Source organism: Astyanax mexicanus, chromosome 12 (genome assembly GCF_023375975.1).
Source record: "Astyanax mexicanus isolate ESR-SI-001 chromosome 12, AstMex3_surface, whole genome shotgun sequence".
Taxonomy (NCBI): Eukaryota; Metazoa; Chordata; class Actinopteri; order Characiformes; family Acestrorhamphidae; genus Astyanax; species Astyanax mexicanus.
In genome coordinates this window covers 43,810,410-43,823,486 of record NC_064419.1, presented here as the reverse complement: position 1 = coordinate 43,823,486, position 13,077 = coordinate 43,810,410, and the positions used below count along the sequence as shown (strand labels likewise).

The 13,077-nt window shown below is 41.4% G+C and overlaps 1 protein-coding gene across 1 annotated transcript in view; it reads right to left on the bottom strand.

Moving 5' to 3' along the window:
- Window positions 1–870: 870 nt before the first annotated feature.
- Window positions 871–13,077, bottom strand: part of cttnbp2nlb (CTTNBP2 N-terminal like b) — a 77,962-nt gene continuing 65,755 nt past the window's right edge. Inside the window, exons 5-6 of the mRNA XM_007256142.4 lie at window positions 8,035–9,009; window positions 871–5,364 (exon numbers count right to left, since the gene is read on the bottom strand). Coding sequence (XP_007256204.3) covers window positions 5,029–5,364; window positions 8,035–9,009 — 1,311 coding nt within the window. The 3' untranslated portion in view covers window positions 871–5,028. The remainder of the gene's footprint in view (window positions 5,365–8,034; window positions 9,010–13,077) is intronic.

The following is a 13,077-nucleotide window of genomic DNA, read 5'->3' as shown; positions in this document are numbered from 1 at the left end:
AGTTCTTTATTCCTCTGGTTTGTTTAAAGACTGACTCAGATTCCTGTAATTGGTGTAAAAGTCTGAATCATCTAGGAAAATGTTTTACACTGCAGACAAACCAGATTCTGGTTCAGTAGATCCGGACCAAGAACACCTCTCTTGGTGCGTTTAAACTCTGGTCTTTTGGTCTGCATCGTGGTTCACAAAGTTTTTCACACCTGATACTTTAGTTCGGACCTAAACTGAAAAGACTGAAGGTCTGGATCAAACAGTGCAGGTATGAAGGCACCCTAAGACTAATACTAAATCAGAATTACCTTGTCAAAATTAATAGTGCTGTAAAGTAACACATTGTGATTAACCCTTTCAGACCTGAATTATGTTCCAGTGAAAGAAAAATATAAAATAAATAATGCAAATAAAATAAGGCACTACTACTATCCTAATATAAAATGAAATCCGATAAACTATTTTTTTTGTTCTTAGCATGATAGTGTTCTAAATCACAAAGAGTTAGTAAAAATGAGTGTGTATTACTTTGCCTTATTTGTGTTGTAGTGCTGACATGCCCTAATATCTGAGTTGCTGATTCATTTATTTTTTTCCCCAGTGCAGTGGGTTGGGCTAAACTACTGTTTCATTGGCTGGTTCATGACCTTTTCTAATGAACAACAGGTCTCAAATAGAGTTCTGTGCAAAAAAAACTATCAAAAAAAGAAGCTACATGCTATTGTAATTGATGCAGGGTATAATGGGTTAATGCTGTCCCATGACTTTTTGGAATATCAGTGTTTGTCTGTATTAAACCTCTTTTTATACTTCTGTTCATCCTGAAATCAAAAGTTTAGATTTGGTATCCAAGGAAAGAATGACAGGTTGGCACAGGGGGAACTTGGAAATGATTTATTTGCTCCCAAAGTAAAAATCCAAATAAGAGTTTACACTCTGCCGAGCGATTCATATCGAGAACATCAGGTAAAAATATCTGACTTTAAGTATAAACTGATCATTACAAAAATAATAATAATAATACTAAGACAGTAGTATTAGCTCAGGTTTGAGCTGTTTAATAAAGTCAGAGTACAGTATAGGTTCTTATGGAGGGCAGTACTGAGGTATCAAACTGGAAAAAATAACTCAAGTGTCCACTGTATAGAAATGAAAGAAGCCCTAACCCAACATTTGGTATCTTCAGTTCAAATAAACAACTATAAAAAGTCACTTTAAAATAAAAGGGTTTGTGTGAATTGGGTAAAAAACATGGAATGTAATAGCATTCATTCAGTATTAAAAAACACAAATCCAGTCATATACAACCATAATAACCCATAGGTTTATATTTCTTCTCTATTCTTTTAAGCATAATGCAAATAATGATAGTTGCTAATAAAATTACACTTATAACTTATTTGTGCTTTTGTAAAGTCTTCGTAAATTCTAATTTCTAGTAAGCCGATCTCTCTCTCTTACTCTCTCTCTCGTTCTCTTTTGGTCTAACTACTACTAATACCAAACTACGTACAACTCTTTAAGACTTGTGAATGTGTTAAACTACAGTAATAATATATTAAAAACATTAAAAAAACATATTTACAATAGAAATGTGGAAAATATTCTGTACACATGAGCAGTAAGTATTGCTGCGTTCAGAAAGCCAGTGTTTTCACCTTCACCTCAGCACATGGAGACAGAGAGCATGCATTATTAGATACAGGGGAATTAGATTCTGGGTGGACTTTTTAAATACATATTTAGTGTAAGACAGTTACACAAGCTGTGTGCCCAGTTTTGTACACTCTGAGTGTGTAGTGCTGTGCAGTGCTGGCAACCCATTTCAATCTTGTGTTGGAAACAGGTGAATTGTGGCATTCACCCATAACCCATCTGGATTTGGGAAAATCCATTGCTATAGTGTTCAGCATGGTACCAACAGTGGCAGCTTGTCAAACCTGGCTCTTACACCCGTCACCCTGTCATCAGTAGCCCAGTGCTGCAACCACCGAGCTGCCACTGCCTTGTTTCAAGCTGAATACCCTGGATTCGGGTATCAGAAATGGGTATCTGTAGGGAGTCTGGTCTGACTGCAGTTCTAGGACCCTATATGTTAGCTACATTCAAGACTCATAGCTCTTGTGCTAATTTTTAAGGTACAAGCTTCTAAATGCTGTCTGTAGGTGGCAGTGTTGCTAAAACACAGAGTCCTCAATATGCATCCTCCTCTTCTGTAAGAGGAGGATGTCCTATTGCCCAAAGTGTCTGGATACTTTCGCACAGTGTATGTCTATCATAGGCCTGATCGTGGAAGCACCCTACCCTGCACATACAAGTTCTTCTCAAACAAGTAGAATATCACTGAAACATTACTTTATTTCAGTAATTCAGTTCTTTACATACATGTATTACACACAGAGTGATCTATTTTAAGAGTTTATTTCTTTTATTGTTGATGATTATGGATTACAGCCAATTAAAACCCAAAAATCTTGAATCTCTTTTGGCAGTGTGGGCAGTGTGCCAAATCCTGCTGGAAAATGAAATCCGCATCTGCAGAAAAGTTGTCAGCAGAGGAAAGCATGAAGTGCTGTAAGATTTTGTGGGAAAAAAAACTTTAGACTTGATAATAAAACACAGTGGATCAACACTCACTGCCCACACTGCCAAAAGTACCAAATTGGTCTTATAATATAATATTAAAATTTTCACTGATTGACACTGATTTTTGGGTTTTCATTGGCTGTAAGCCATAAAATCATCAATAATAAAAGTAATAAAGACTTAAAATAAATCACTCTGTGTGGAATACATCTATATAACATATGATTTTAATATCTTTTCAATGATATTCTATTTTTTTGAGATGCACAAGTATATTGCCTTCTTATCTCCCAACACTTTGTTAAATCAGGGAATCCACTAAAATGCGCAGGGCAGGGTTCTTTCAGCACCAGGCCTGAGGAACACTGTAGTTCACTGGAATTATGGAAACGCTGGGAAATGGAGGTCATTTCACCATGCTGACACTAGAGGGCGATGTCCTCAAATCTAAAATGTATCTCCTTGATTCTCCAGCAGTTTTGCATCACATCCTACATAAGATAACCAAGAAATCTGTAGACTGAAATAATGTTCAGTATGCAGATTAAGTCTAGTCATTTTAATGAATGCAACCTCAAGGCCTTTTGGCAAATGAATATGATTAATTTGGCTAAGCTAGTAGCAGCTAATGTCATTATGCACAAAATCCATCAATGTATTACTTTGACTTAAGTTTAGTGGGCCAATCAGAAGGAAGATAACACTTCCAAAACATAAAAAGCCACATTTATTAGTGTTCAAATTGGTTTCAGTTTCTTAAAATAACCTCATTATTAGGGTAACAATGGCGTTTGATAACTTTCAGATCATCATTTTTAATCTGTTTTTTTTGTTCCGGTTGTGAGCCAATATGAAGCCAGTAGAGCACCAATGATCGATAATAAATGTTTTTTTGTAGAATGGCCTTTCATTCATAATATAATGTAATGTGTGGACGCAATCTGAATTTGCATAGTGGTTCAACTCAATTACTTAAATAATTAAACAGAACTTGCAACCCCCTGCATTTAGTCTTTTTCAAGTTTTTACTCAGAAATCAGAGCTCCTGAACCACTAACTGTGGTACAGGGGTTTGATTCCTTAATGTGCTTATAAGTTTTTAATGTGTGCTTTTAATTCCTTTTAATATTCTATCCTAGAATTCATATGTGGGATAAAATAGTCCAAAAATAAGCTAGATCTGAGTTCACACCAGTGGATGTTACAATTGCTCAGATAGCCCATATCATTTAGGAAAATTTATTGTGTCAAATGACTCAAATGAGCCGCTAAAAATGATGGAATGAAATTCTAAAACCGTTCTAGTCACGTTCTACTGTAACTGTTGTTTTTTATGATCTGTATGATTTACCATGTATTCATCTCGTTGACTTATTTAGTTGATCAGTTACCTGAGAATGAGGCATCAGTTATTGCTGCTCAGTTTAAAACCATCAGTTCATAAAATCTATTTATTATTTGTTTTTTTAATATATCCATGCAAGACAAGCATGGCACTAAAATGCTAAATAATATCATTTAGGGATAAATAAAAGTAAATCTCAAAGTAAATAATATATTTATGTTAAAACAAAACAGTAATATTCAAAGAAAAAGTAAAAATTCAGGTGTTGGACATTGAAACTGAAACACCTGGTTTTAGACCCCAATGATTTATTGTGGTGACGGACAGTTCTGGTGGAAACAGGGGAGTTGAGGTGCACATTGAATTCTGCGTGATTTGATCAGCCGTGGTTTTATGTTTTTTGGATACAATCCGGGTTAGCACCCGAACATCCCTTTCAGACAGCTTCCTCTTACAGCGTCCACAGTTAATCCTGTTGGATGTGGTTGGTTCTTCTTGGTGGTATGCTGAAATTACCCTGGATACTGTGGCTCTTGATGCATCACAAAGACTTGCTGTCTTGGTCACAGATGCTCCAGCAAGACGTGCACCAACAATTTGTCCTCTTTTGAACTCTGGTATGTCACCAATAATGTTGTGTTCATTGCAATATTTTGAGCAGAACTGTGCTCTTACCCTGCTAATTGAAACTTCACACTCTGCTCTTACTGGTGCAATGCGCAATTAATGAAGATTGGCCACCAGGCTGCTCCAATTTAGCCATGAAACCTCCCACACTAAAATGACAGGTGTTTCATTGTCCAACCCCTGAAATTCCACATCTTGGAATGTGACAGTCCCACAAGAGTATAGTGGTGGACGTGAGTCTCCAGATGTCCATAAACTGTCTGTTCTACAACCCTGTTAATGATTTCCATTTTGGAGATTGCCGAGTACAGCCAGTGGCAGAAGTGGCAGCTTCAACTTTTCATCACCTGTTCAGTAATTTGTAGCTTCGTAGCTTTGTAATCTCTGTAATCTCTCCTGTGCTGAATGCCACAACGTTCCCAGTGTGCCCAATGTGTGATTTATGCCCCTTTGTAATTGATGTGGTTAGTAGATAGTGGTTAGCTAGACGAGGACACAACCAGATCCAGCTCTTTAGCGCCCTCTTGTGTGCTGGTGAGGCCGCAGCTGCCAGACAGCTCTGGGAAGTGGCTGGTTCGACTGGAGGAAATGGGGGATCCAGGCGACTGGTTTATCCCAGGCTTCTTCGGGGGTACGGGTGGCGGGTGGCTCCTGGGGATGACTGGCGATCGGATACCCGGCGACAGGGGGCCTGGCCCTTTCCCTGTGGGAGAAGACGAAGAGGCTGCCAGGGTGCGGTAGTCTGTGCCGAATGGTGAGCTGTTGGGAGTCGGGGGTTTACTGGCTGCCTGCTGGCTGGTGAAACGTGACAGCACCTGTGGCAGGACAGAGGAGAAAGTGTGTGAAATAATGTGCTACCCATTTTTAGTGCTTAACTTTTTAAAAAAGTAAGGATGCTACCAAATATTTAGCAACCGAGATATCTCTTTCAGCAGAGGTGGCACTTCCAAAATGCAAAACAGAGCCAAAAGACAGAGACTTATTCTGAAGCTAAAAACAGACAGCAGGCTCCTATAGCCCAAAAGCTGTGTGAAGACTGTCTGTCGTCGACTATCAGCAAGTAATCCAGCTCAAAGAAACAGTTAGCATTGTTACATTCTTTACGTTTTTTACAACATTCCATTTTTAACCCTGCCTGATAGCATTCACTATTAGTTAAGCTCCATATTCCACCTTGAACAACCTACAGAGAAAAAGCTGTGTAAAGAGTGTCTGTCATCGACTACCAGCAAGTTATCCAGCTCAAAGAAACAGTTAGCATCGTGGAAAAAAACTAAAAAACAACAAAATTACATTCTATAACCCTGCTGATAAACTGCTGTAGTCAAGCTGAGGCCAGCAGAAAAAAAACGCGAGTGTAGCTCCATATTCCAACTTGAACAACCTACAAAGAGAAAAAAGCTGTCATCGACTATCAGCAAGTAATCCAGCTCAAATTTAGCATCCATTTAGCATCATGGCAACATTTTATTCTTTATCGCAGCTGATAGCATTCACAGCTAAACTGCTCTAGTTCAGCTAAGGCCTGCAAAAGTAAAAGCTAATTTAGCTCCATATTCCACATTCAACAACGTACAAAGAAAAAACGTTCCATCAGCTCTGTGTGTAATCTACAGTTGTGGTCAAAAGTTTACATACACTTGTAAAAAAACATAATGTTATGGCTGTCTTGAGTTTTCAATAAGTTCTACAACTCTTATTTTTCTGTGATAGAGTGATCGGAACACATACATGTTTGTCACAAAAAACAGTCATAAAATTTGGTTCTTTCATAAATTTATTATGGGTCTGCTGAAAATGTCACCAAATCTGCTGGGTCAAAAATATACATACAGCAACATTAGTATTTGGTTACATGTCCCTTGGCCATTTTCACGGCAACTAGGCGCTTTTGGTAGCCATCCACAAGCTCCTGGCAAGCTTCAGGTCGAATGTTTGACCACTCTTCTTGACAGAATTGGTGCAGTTCAGCTAAATGTGATGGTTTTCTTGCATGAACCCATTTCTTTAGCACTGTCCACATGTTCTCAATGGGGTTTAAGTCAGGACTTTGGGAAGGCCATTCTAAAACCTTAATTCTAGCCTGGTTTAGCCATTCCTTTACCACTTTTGATGTGTGTTTTGGGTCATTGTCTTGTTGGAACACCCAACTGCGCCCAAGACCCAACCTTCGGGCTGATGGTTTTAAGTTTTCCTGCAGAATTTGGAGGTAATCCTCCTTCTTCATTATCCCATTTACTTTCTGCAAAGAACCAGTTCCACTGGCAGCAAAACATCCCCAGAGCATAATACTACCACCACCATGCTTGACAGTAGGCATGGTGTTCCTGGGATTAAAGGCCTCACCTTTTCTCCTCCAAACATATTGCTGGGTGTTGTGGCCAAACAGCTCAATTTTTGTTTCGTCTGACCAGAGAACTTTCCTCCAGAAGGTTTTATCTTTGTCCATGTGATCAGCAGCAAACTTCAGCCAAGTCTTAAGGTGCCTTTTCTGGAGCAAGGGCTTCTTTCTTGCACGGCAGCCTCTCAGTCCATGGCGATGTAAAACACGCTTGACTGTGGAGACTGACACCTGTGTTCCATCAGCTTCCAAATCCTTGCAGACCTGCTTCTTGGTGATTCTTGGTTGACTCTTGACCATCCTGACCAATCTCCTCTCGGCAGCATGTGATAGCTTGCGTTTTCTTCCTGATCGTGGCAGTGACACAACTGTTCCATGCACTTTATACTTGCGTATAATTGTCTGCACAGTTGCTCTTGGGACCTGTAGCTGCTTTGAAATGGCTCCAAGTGACTTCCCTGACTTGTTCAAGTCAATAATTCGCTTTTTCAGATCCACACTGAGTTCCTTTGACTTTCCCATTGTAGCTTTTGTAGCTGAGTCTAATCACTGGGTCAAATGAGCCCTATTTAAATGGGCTCATGAGAAGTCAACAGCTGTAGTCAATCAGAATCACTTACAAGAAGTGAAGAGGCCATGACATGAAGCTAATTTGATTGACACAACTCGCTACATCACCAAAATTGACAATTTTTTTTGCTGTATGTATATTTTTGACCCAGCAGATTTGGTGACATTTTCAGCAGACCCATAATAAATTTATGAAAGAACCAAATTTTATGACTGTTTTTTGTGACAAACATGTATGTGTTCCGATCACTCTATCACAGAAAAATAAGAGTTGTAGAACTTATTGAAAACTCAAGACAGCCATAACATTATGTTTTTTTACAAGTGTATGTAAACTTTTGACCACAACTGTACCTTCTAACCTCGGCAGTAGTGCTGTGTTATAGAACTAAATAAAATGTTAAAATTTCCAGATTATTCGACTGTGTTAATGCCTTAATGTTTACAGTCCTAGTTAATTTTATACAATGGTGAAAATGTGTCCAAATGAATGAAAACCTTGGAAAAAACATTCCTTGGTTTTGGTTTCGGCCACAACATCTCATTTCGATGCATCACTACTGTAAATCCTTACCTGTGTGACGGTGTTGCGGGCGATCTGCTTGGCTGTGGAGTTCTCGGGTGGAGGTGGAGGCGTTGTGGTGGGTGAAAGGTCCCTGGGCGAGTGAGGCTGATGGTGCTGCTGCTGCTGCTCCTGTTCAGCCTGCTGCTGGAACTTGTGGCGGGCGGCGTGGAAGCGCTGGTTGACGCTGGCCTGGTAGGACGAGGGGTAGGTGGGGCTGCAGGAGCCCAGCGAGGCCAGTCGCTTTGCCAGAACTGGAGAGGAGCAGGGCGAGGAGGATAGGGAGGAGCAGGCCGTTCCACTGGGGGACAGCGACTGGTGAGGCTGGACGGGAGAGCCCAGCGTTCCTCCTCCGTTCTCCAGCCCTCCGTTTTCCAGTGTCTTGTCATCCAGGGAAGACTCGCTCTCCTTACGCAGCAGGTATCCGTTGAGCCTGGGTCTCTGAATTGGCTCCATAGTGGCTGCTTTACCATCCACTTCGGTCTGGCAGGCGGTGGACGTCAAACCTTCTTTAGCTGGAGCTTCCTTGACCTTCTTCACCTCCTCTGCATCCTCTTCTTTTGCTCTCTTTTGCGATTCTTTCTCCCTCTCTTTTATCTCCTCTAGCTCTTTCCTCAGGCTCTCAATCAGCTCCTGAAGTTCCTTGCCTCGCTTCTCCTCTTTACGAAGTTTCAGCTTCAGCTGCTCCTGCTCTGTGTCGAATTCCGCCAGCTGCCGCTCCGCCCGAGCTTCTGTCCGCAGGGCGCGGGCTCGTTCTGCCTCCAGCTCCACCCGCAGGGCCTGAGCAGCACTGCGTTCTTCCTCCAGCTGCTCACACAGCTGGGCCACGCGCTGGCTCTCCTCCTGGGCACGGGCACTGGCACGCTGGCACTCTTTCGCCAGGGCTGAAGAGATCTGCTGCTGTTGGGCCAGGTCCTCCTGCGCCTGACCGGATGCGGCTTGCTGATCTTGCTCTAGGCGGTCGGCCCGGGACTTCTCAAACTCCAACTGAGCACACAAACATGGAGAGAACAGATGCTACAATTTTACATGCTACAATATGCTGCAAGTAAAGCTGTCCATACACCACCCGATGTTGAAAAGACTCTGAAAAGACTTTATAAAGACTAAAGTCTGACATCCTCTCACATCTAAAGACTAGTCACAGACTTTTTTGTCACAGGCTAAGATTTTGCAAAGACTGGGGGGGGTCACTATGTACTAGACTACAACTAGATTCTTCTGAGATTATTTCCCATCATGCTTCTGGTGGAGTTTAACAGACAGAGAAGCACTTTGCCTCAGCTGCCTTGGTTTGTTCAGTTCAGAACAAAAAACAAAGACAAGAAAAGACAAAGACAAAAAAAAGACATTGCAGAACCCTGTACCCGACCCTGGTCGAGTGAACAGAAACGTTTCCTGTTCTTGCCTTGCGGTTTCCCGTAGCTCTTATCCTATTGGTTGTTGACATTGTTCACGTCACTATTTGCGCGAGCCGAGTATCAAGACTTGCGATAATATTAAACACGGTTGAGGACGCGAACCCGACTGACTAAAACTTAACTAAAAACTTAACTGAACAAAAAAAACCTAACTAAAACTTAACTTAAATCATAACCACCTTACACCGAACGATCGAGATGACCCTTAGAGGTCACACTAATACATTACTTCCAACTTCCATTTTTCAACAGGATAATGCTCACCCACACACAGCAAGGGTTTCCCAGGAATGTCTCCAACAGATTGGAACACTTTTGTCCTGCCTGGTTGCCAGATTGTTCACCAATTGAGCATTTATGAGAACAGCTGGGATTCCAGCTTTATCAACCCACGAGTTTAGAGCAGGATCTACAGGCCCAGCTGTAGCAACAACTGTGGGTAAATGTGCTGCAGGATGCCATACTTTCAATTGGACAGTTTTCCCCAACAAACCTATCCATTTTACTCAAATTTTGTAAAGTTTTACCCCATTTCTTAAACGTATTGGTGCCAATAAGTGATGTTACAGGGTTGCCAAGTTTGTGTGGTGTGTCTAAGCAGGGAAATCACCAGGCTACTTTCCAAGACTGGAACTGAATACCTCTTCTTAAGTGCTCTAATGTGTTTATACAGACGCTTATCCAGTGTTTGAGTTGATCTCAGGTTTTTACTGTGCTCTCTAGAGTAGTGCTTCCCAGCCCTTCTCTGGGGGTTCCCCATTTTAGGTACTTTTAAGGTGCTTGTGGATTAGCTGAGTCCGGAGTAATATGAGCAGGGTAATCACTAAAATGTACACAGTTAAAAGCACATTACATGCCATATGCAATACTTCATGTTCTGGATTCTTACCAGTTCACAGAACTCAGAGGTCTTCAGCAGGGGAAGAACTCCCTAACTCTGGAATAACATTTTGGATAATATTTGCGACTCAGACGCAATACTAATATTCAGCTATATAAACTAAAAACTCACTTGTTTAATTACTGTTAGAGCGAATGGAGCGTATAGATGCTCATGTTTCAGGGTTCCCTTGTGTCTATGCTACCCTCTGGCTTTCCAGAATCAGAATTCTGTAAATCTGATTCATGACAAAATTAGATGTCTCCTAATGTATTGGCAGTTCCTCTTCACAGGGAATAGACTAACTCTGTGGGCTTGTGGTGCAACAAAAGTTCTCCTTCTGCTAAAATCCACTTTTTCTTGTTCTTTGTGAAATACAGTAGGTCTCTCTGAGACCTCCATTACTCAACATCCATTGTCTGCAGAAGTTAGTAAAAGAAAATGTTCAGAAAAACAAGTCGATCAGGAAAAGCACCATGTCTACATCAACCCGTGAATTAGTATTCATGGCCTCGCCCACCTCGACTCGGGACCGCCCACAGACAGAGCTGAAGCCGGCAGCGATGCCGTCTCGCCAGATAGGAGCTAAATAACAGCGCTAGGAACAGCATGGCAGTTTATTCCTGTTATTTGTGCGAATAAATAGCACCGCTGGCCTACAAGGCAAAAAACGGACCAGCACCTTCATACCTGATGGCGATGGTCAAAGCCAGATCTGCACCAAGAGCTCTTAGAGCTTCCAGTACGGCTCGGCTCGAACCTCCATCACTCAAAACACACAGAAAACAGACATCCAGACTCTTCTCTGTGCTGGCACCAAGGTGGTGGAATGAACTTCCACTGGATGTCAGAACAGCAGAGTCACTCACGGTCTTCAAACGTCGACTGAAGACACATCTTTTCAAAGAGATCCTAAACTAATAAAAAAAAAATAAAAAAAAAGGTTCCTAGGGTTCTTAACATGATTAAGCTCTATGTATCTCTTGATCCTAGTCTACAAACTAGCTTTGGATATCTTAAGTAACTTTGAAGCACTGTTGTAAGTCGCTCTGGATAAGGGCGTCTGCTAAATACCATAAATGTAAATGTAAATGAATATCACATCAGTGTTTATATGATTTACAGAGTAATTCAGAGCTGAGGAACAAATGGTTAGAATTTGTCTATAGAGGAAAAACACCACCAACCAAGTACAGTTAAGATAGGTAGGTGTATGTTTAGAACAGTTCTGTTTACACTAGTTAAACGTAAAAATTCAGCCCTATTTTTTTTTTTCTGGACCTGGACTACTAACCTCTGTGTGTTTAGATAGGATCTCCGGTGGATTTCATGTTTTACAGAGACAGGGCATTATTACACATGTTGTAAAGTAACATATGACATTGCAAAGACTGTTATTAGTATAAAATGTGTTTATTTTAAAACATTCCTAACTGTTGTTCATCTTGCTGGTGTTGCAGTGCTGTTAGCCAATCAGAGGCGATATGTGTGCATGTATGAATATGCATGAGCAAGAACAGAAATCCTATCGTTTCATTCTTCCCACCCCCCACTCCTCCACTGGACTAAAGCAGTGTTATACCGGATAACCGGAGCACTTTATTCACATGGCATTCATTCATACTAGAAACCACAACTAGACAGTTTTCAAAACGAATGAAAAATGAAAATTGGAATAGAATTAGACCTTTAAAGTACATAAATGCATTCATTACAAGTGCTGTCCATACATATTTGGACACAATGCATTTTTAAAAGCCCTTTTTTAAAGCTGACGCTCAGCTGTGATGTGCCGTATGTTGTGGCTCGTGTCGGGGCCGCACAGGAAGGCAGGAAATCAGTTCTTACGTAATGCTGCATGTTCTGTCCTCTGACCTTATCACCCCTTCCTTCACCCATACAACACACACTCGCGCAGATACACACCCACACACACACACACACACACAGCAGCAGCAGCCCACAACACAATGGGCCTTTTCCTCTGCAGGCTTCCTATAGAACAATCCCAGAGCGACAGACGCAGGACCCCCGCCAGACACACACTCTCCAGTCCAGACGCCCCATTGTGTTACACAATGCCGCTCTTTAAAAGGCCGGGCTGCATTTTACCCAGTCTCAGACTGAAGCCCTGAGCAGCAGAGTGTCCTGATCACAGCTGATATGCTCACTGCTGCTGTAACTGCAGAGTGCAGCTCGAGGTGGACGGACTATTTACAGAGCGGGAGGGAGGGAAGGAGGGCATCGCCATAGAGTCTAAGTTGGTCACTGCAGCCAAAGACTAACTATGGCTGTCAATGTTAAAACTACTTAAAGCGTCTTTAAGAAGAACAAGTGCGATTAATCCCAGTTAATCACAGAATATTGTTTTGATTAATCTAATAACACAAGTAACCAAGGAGAAGAAAGGCAACCAACAATGCAATAATAAACAATGCAAAACCAGAACGTATCTTTTAAAACATCAGAAGGCTTTGGCCTGTATGGGCCACAAGTGTAGGGACTGAATCTGATTGGACAACTGCTGCCTTTTGCCACCAGTAGGGCAGATTTGGCTGGACTAGGGTACCTAGCTTACCTTTTAGATTACCAGTAGTAGTGCTGACCACTGTATGTATAGAGGGTTTAGATGTACATGATATAAAGTGTTTTTCCAGCACAGATAAAAATAGGCTGTGATTAAGAAAGCATATGAGACTCGTTCCTCATCTAGACCTCATCTTGTCTAGTCCCTGTAGTGAAGTACTGCCAAAA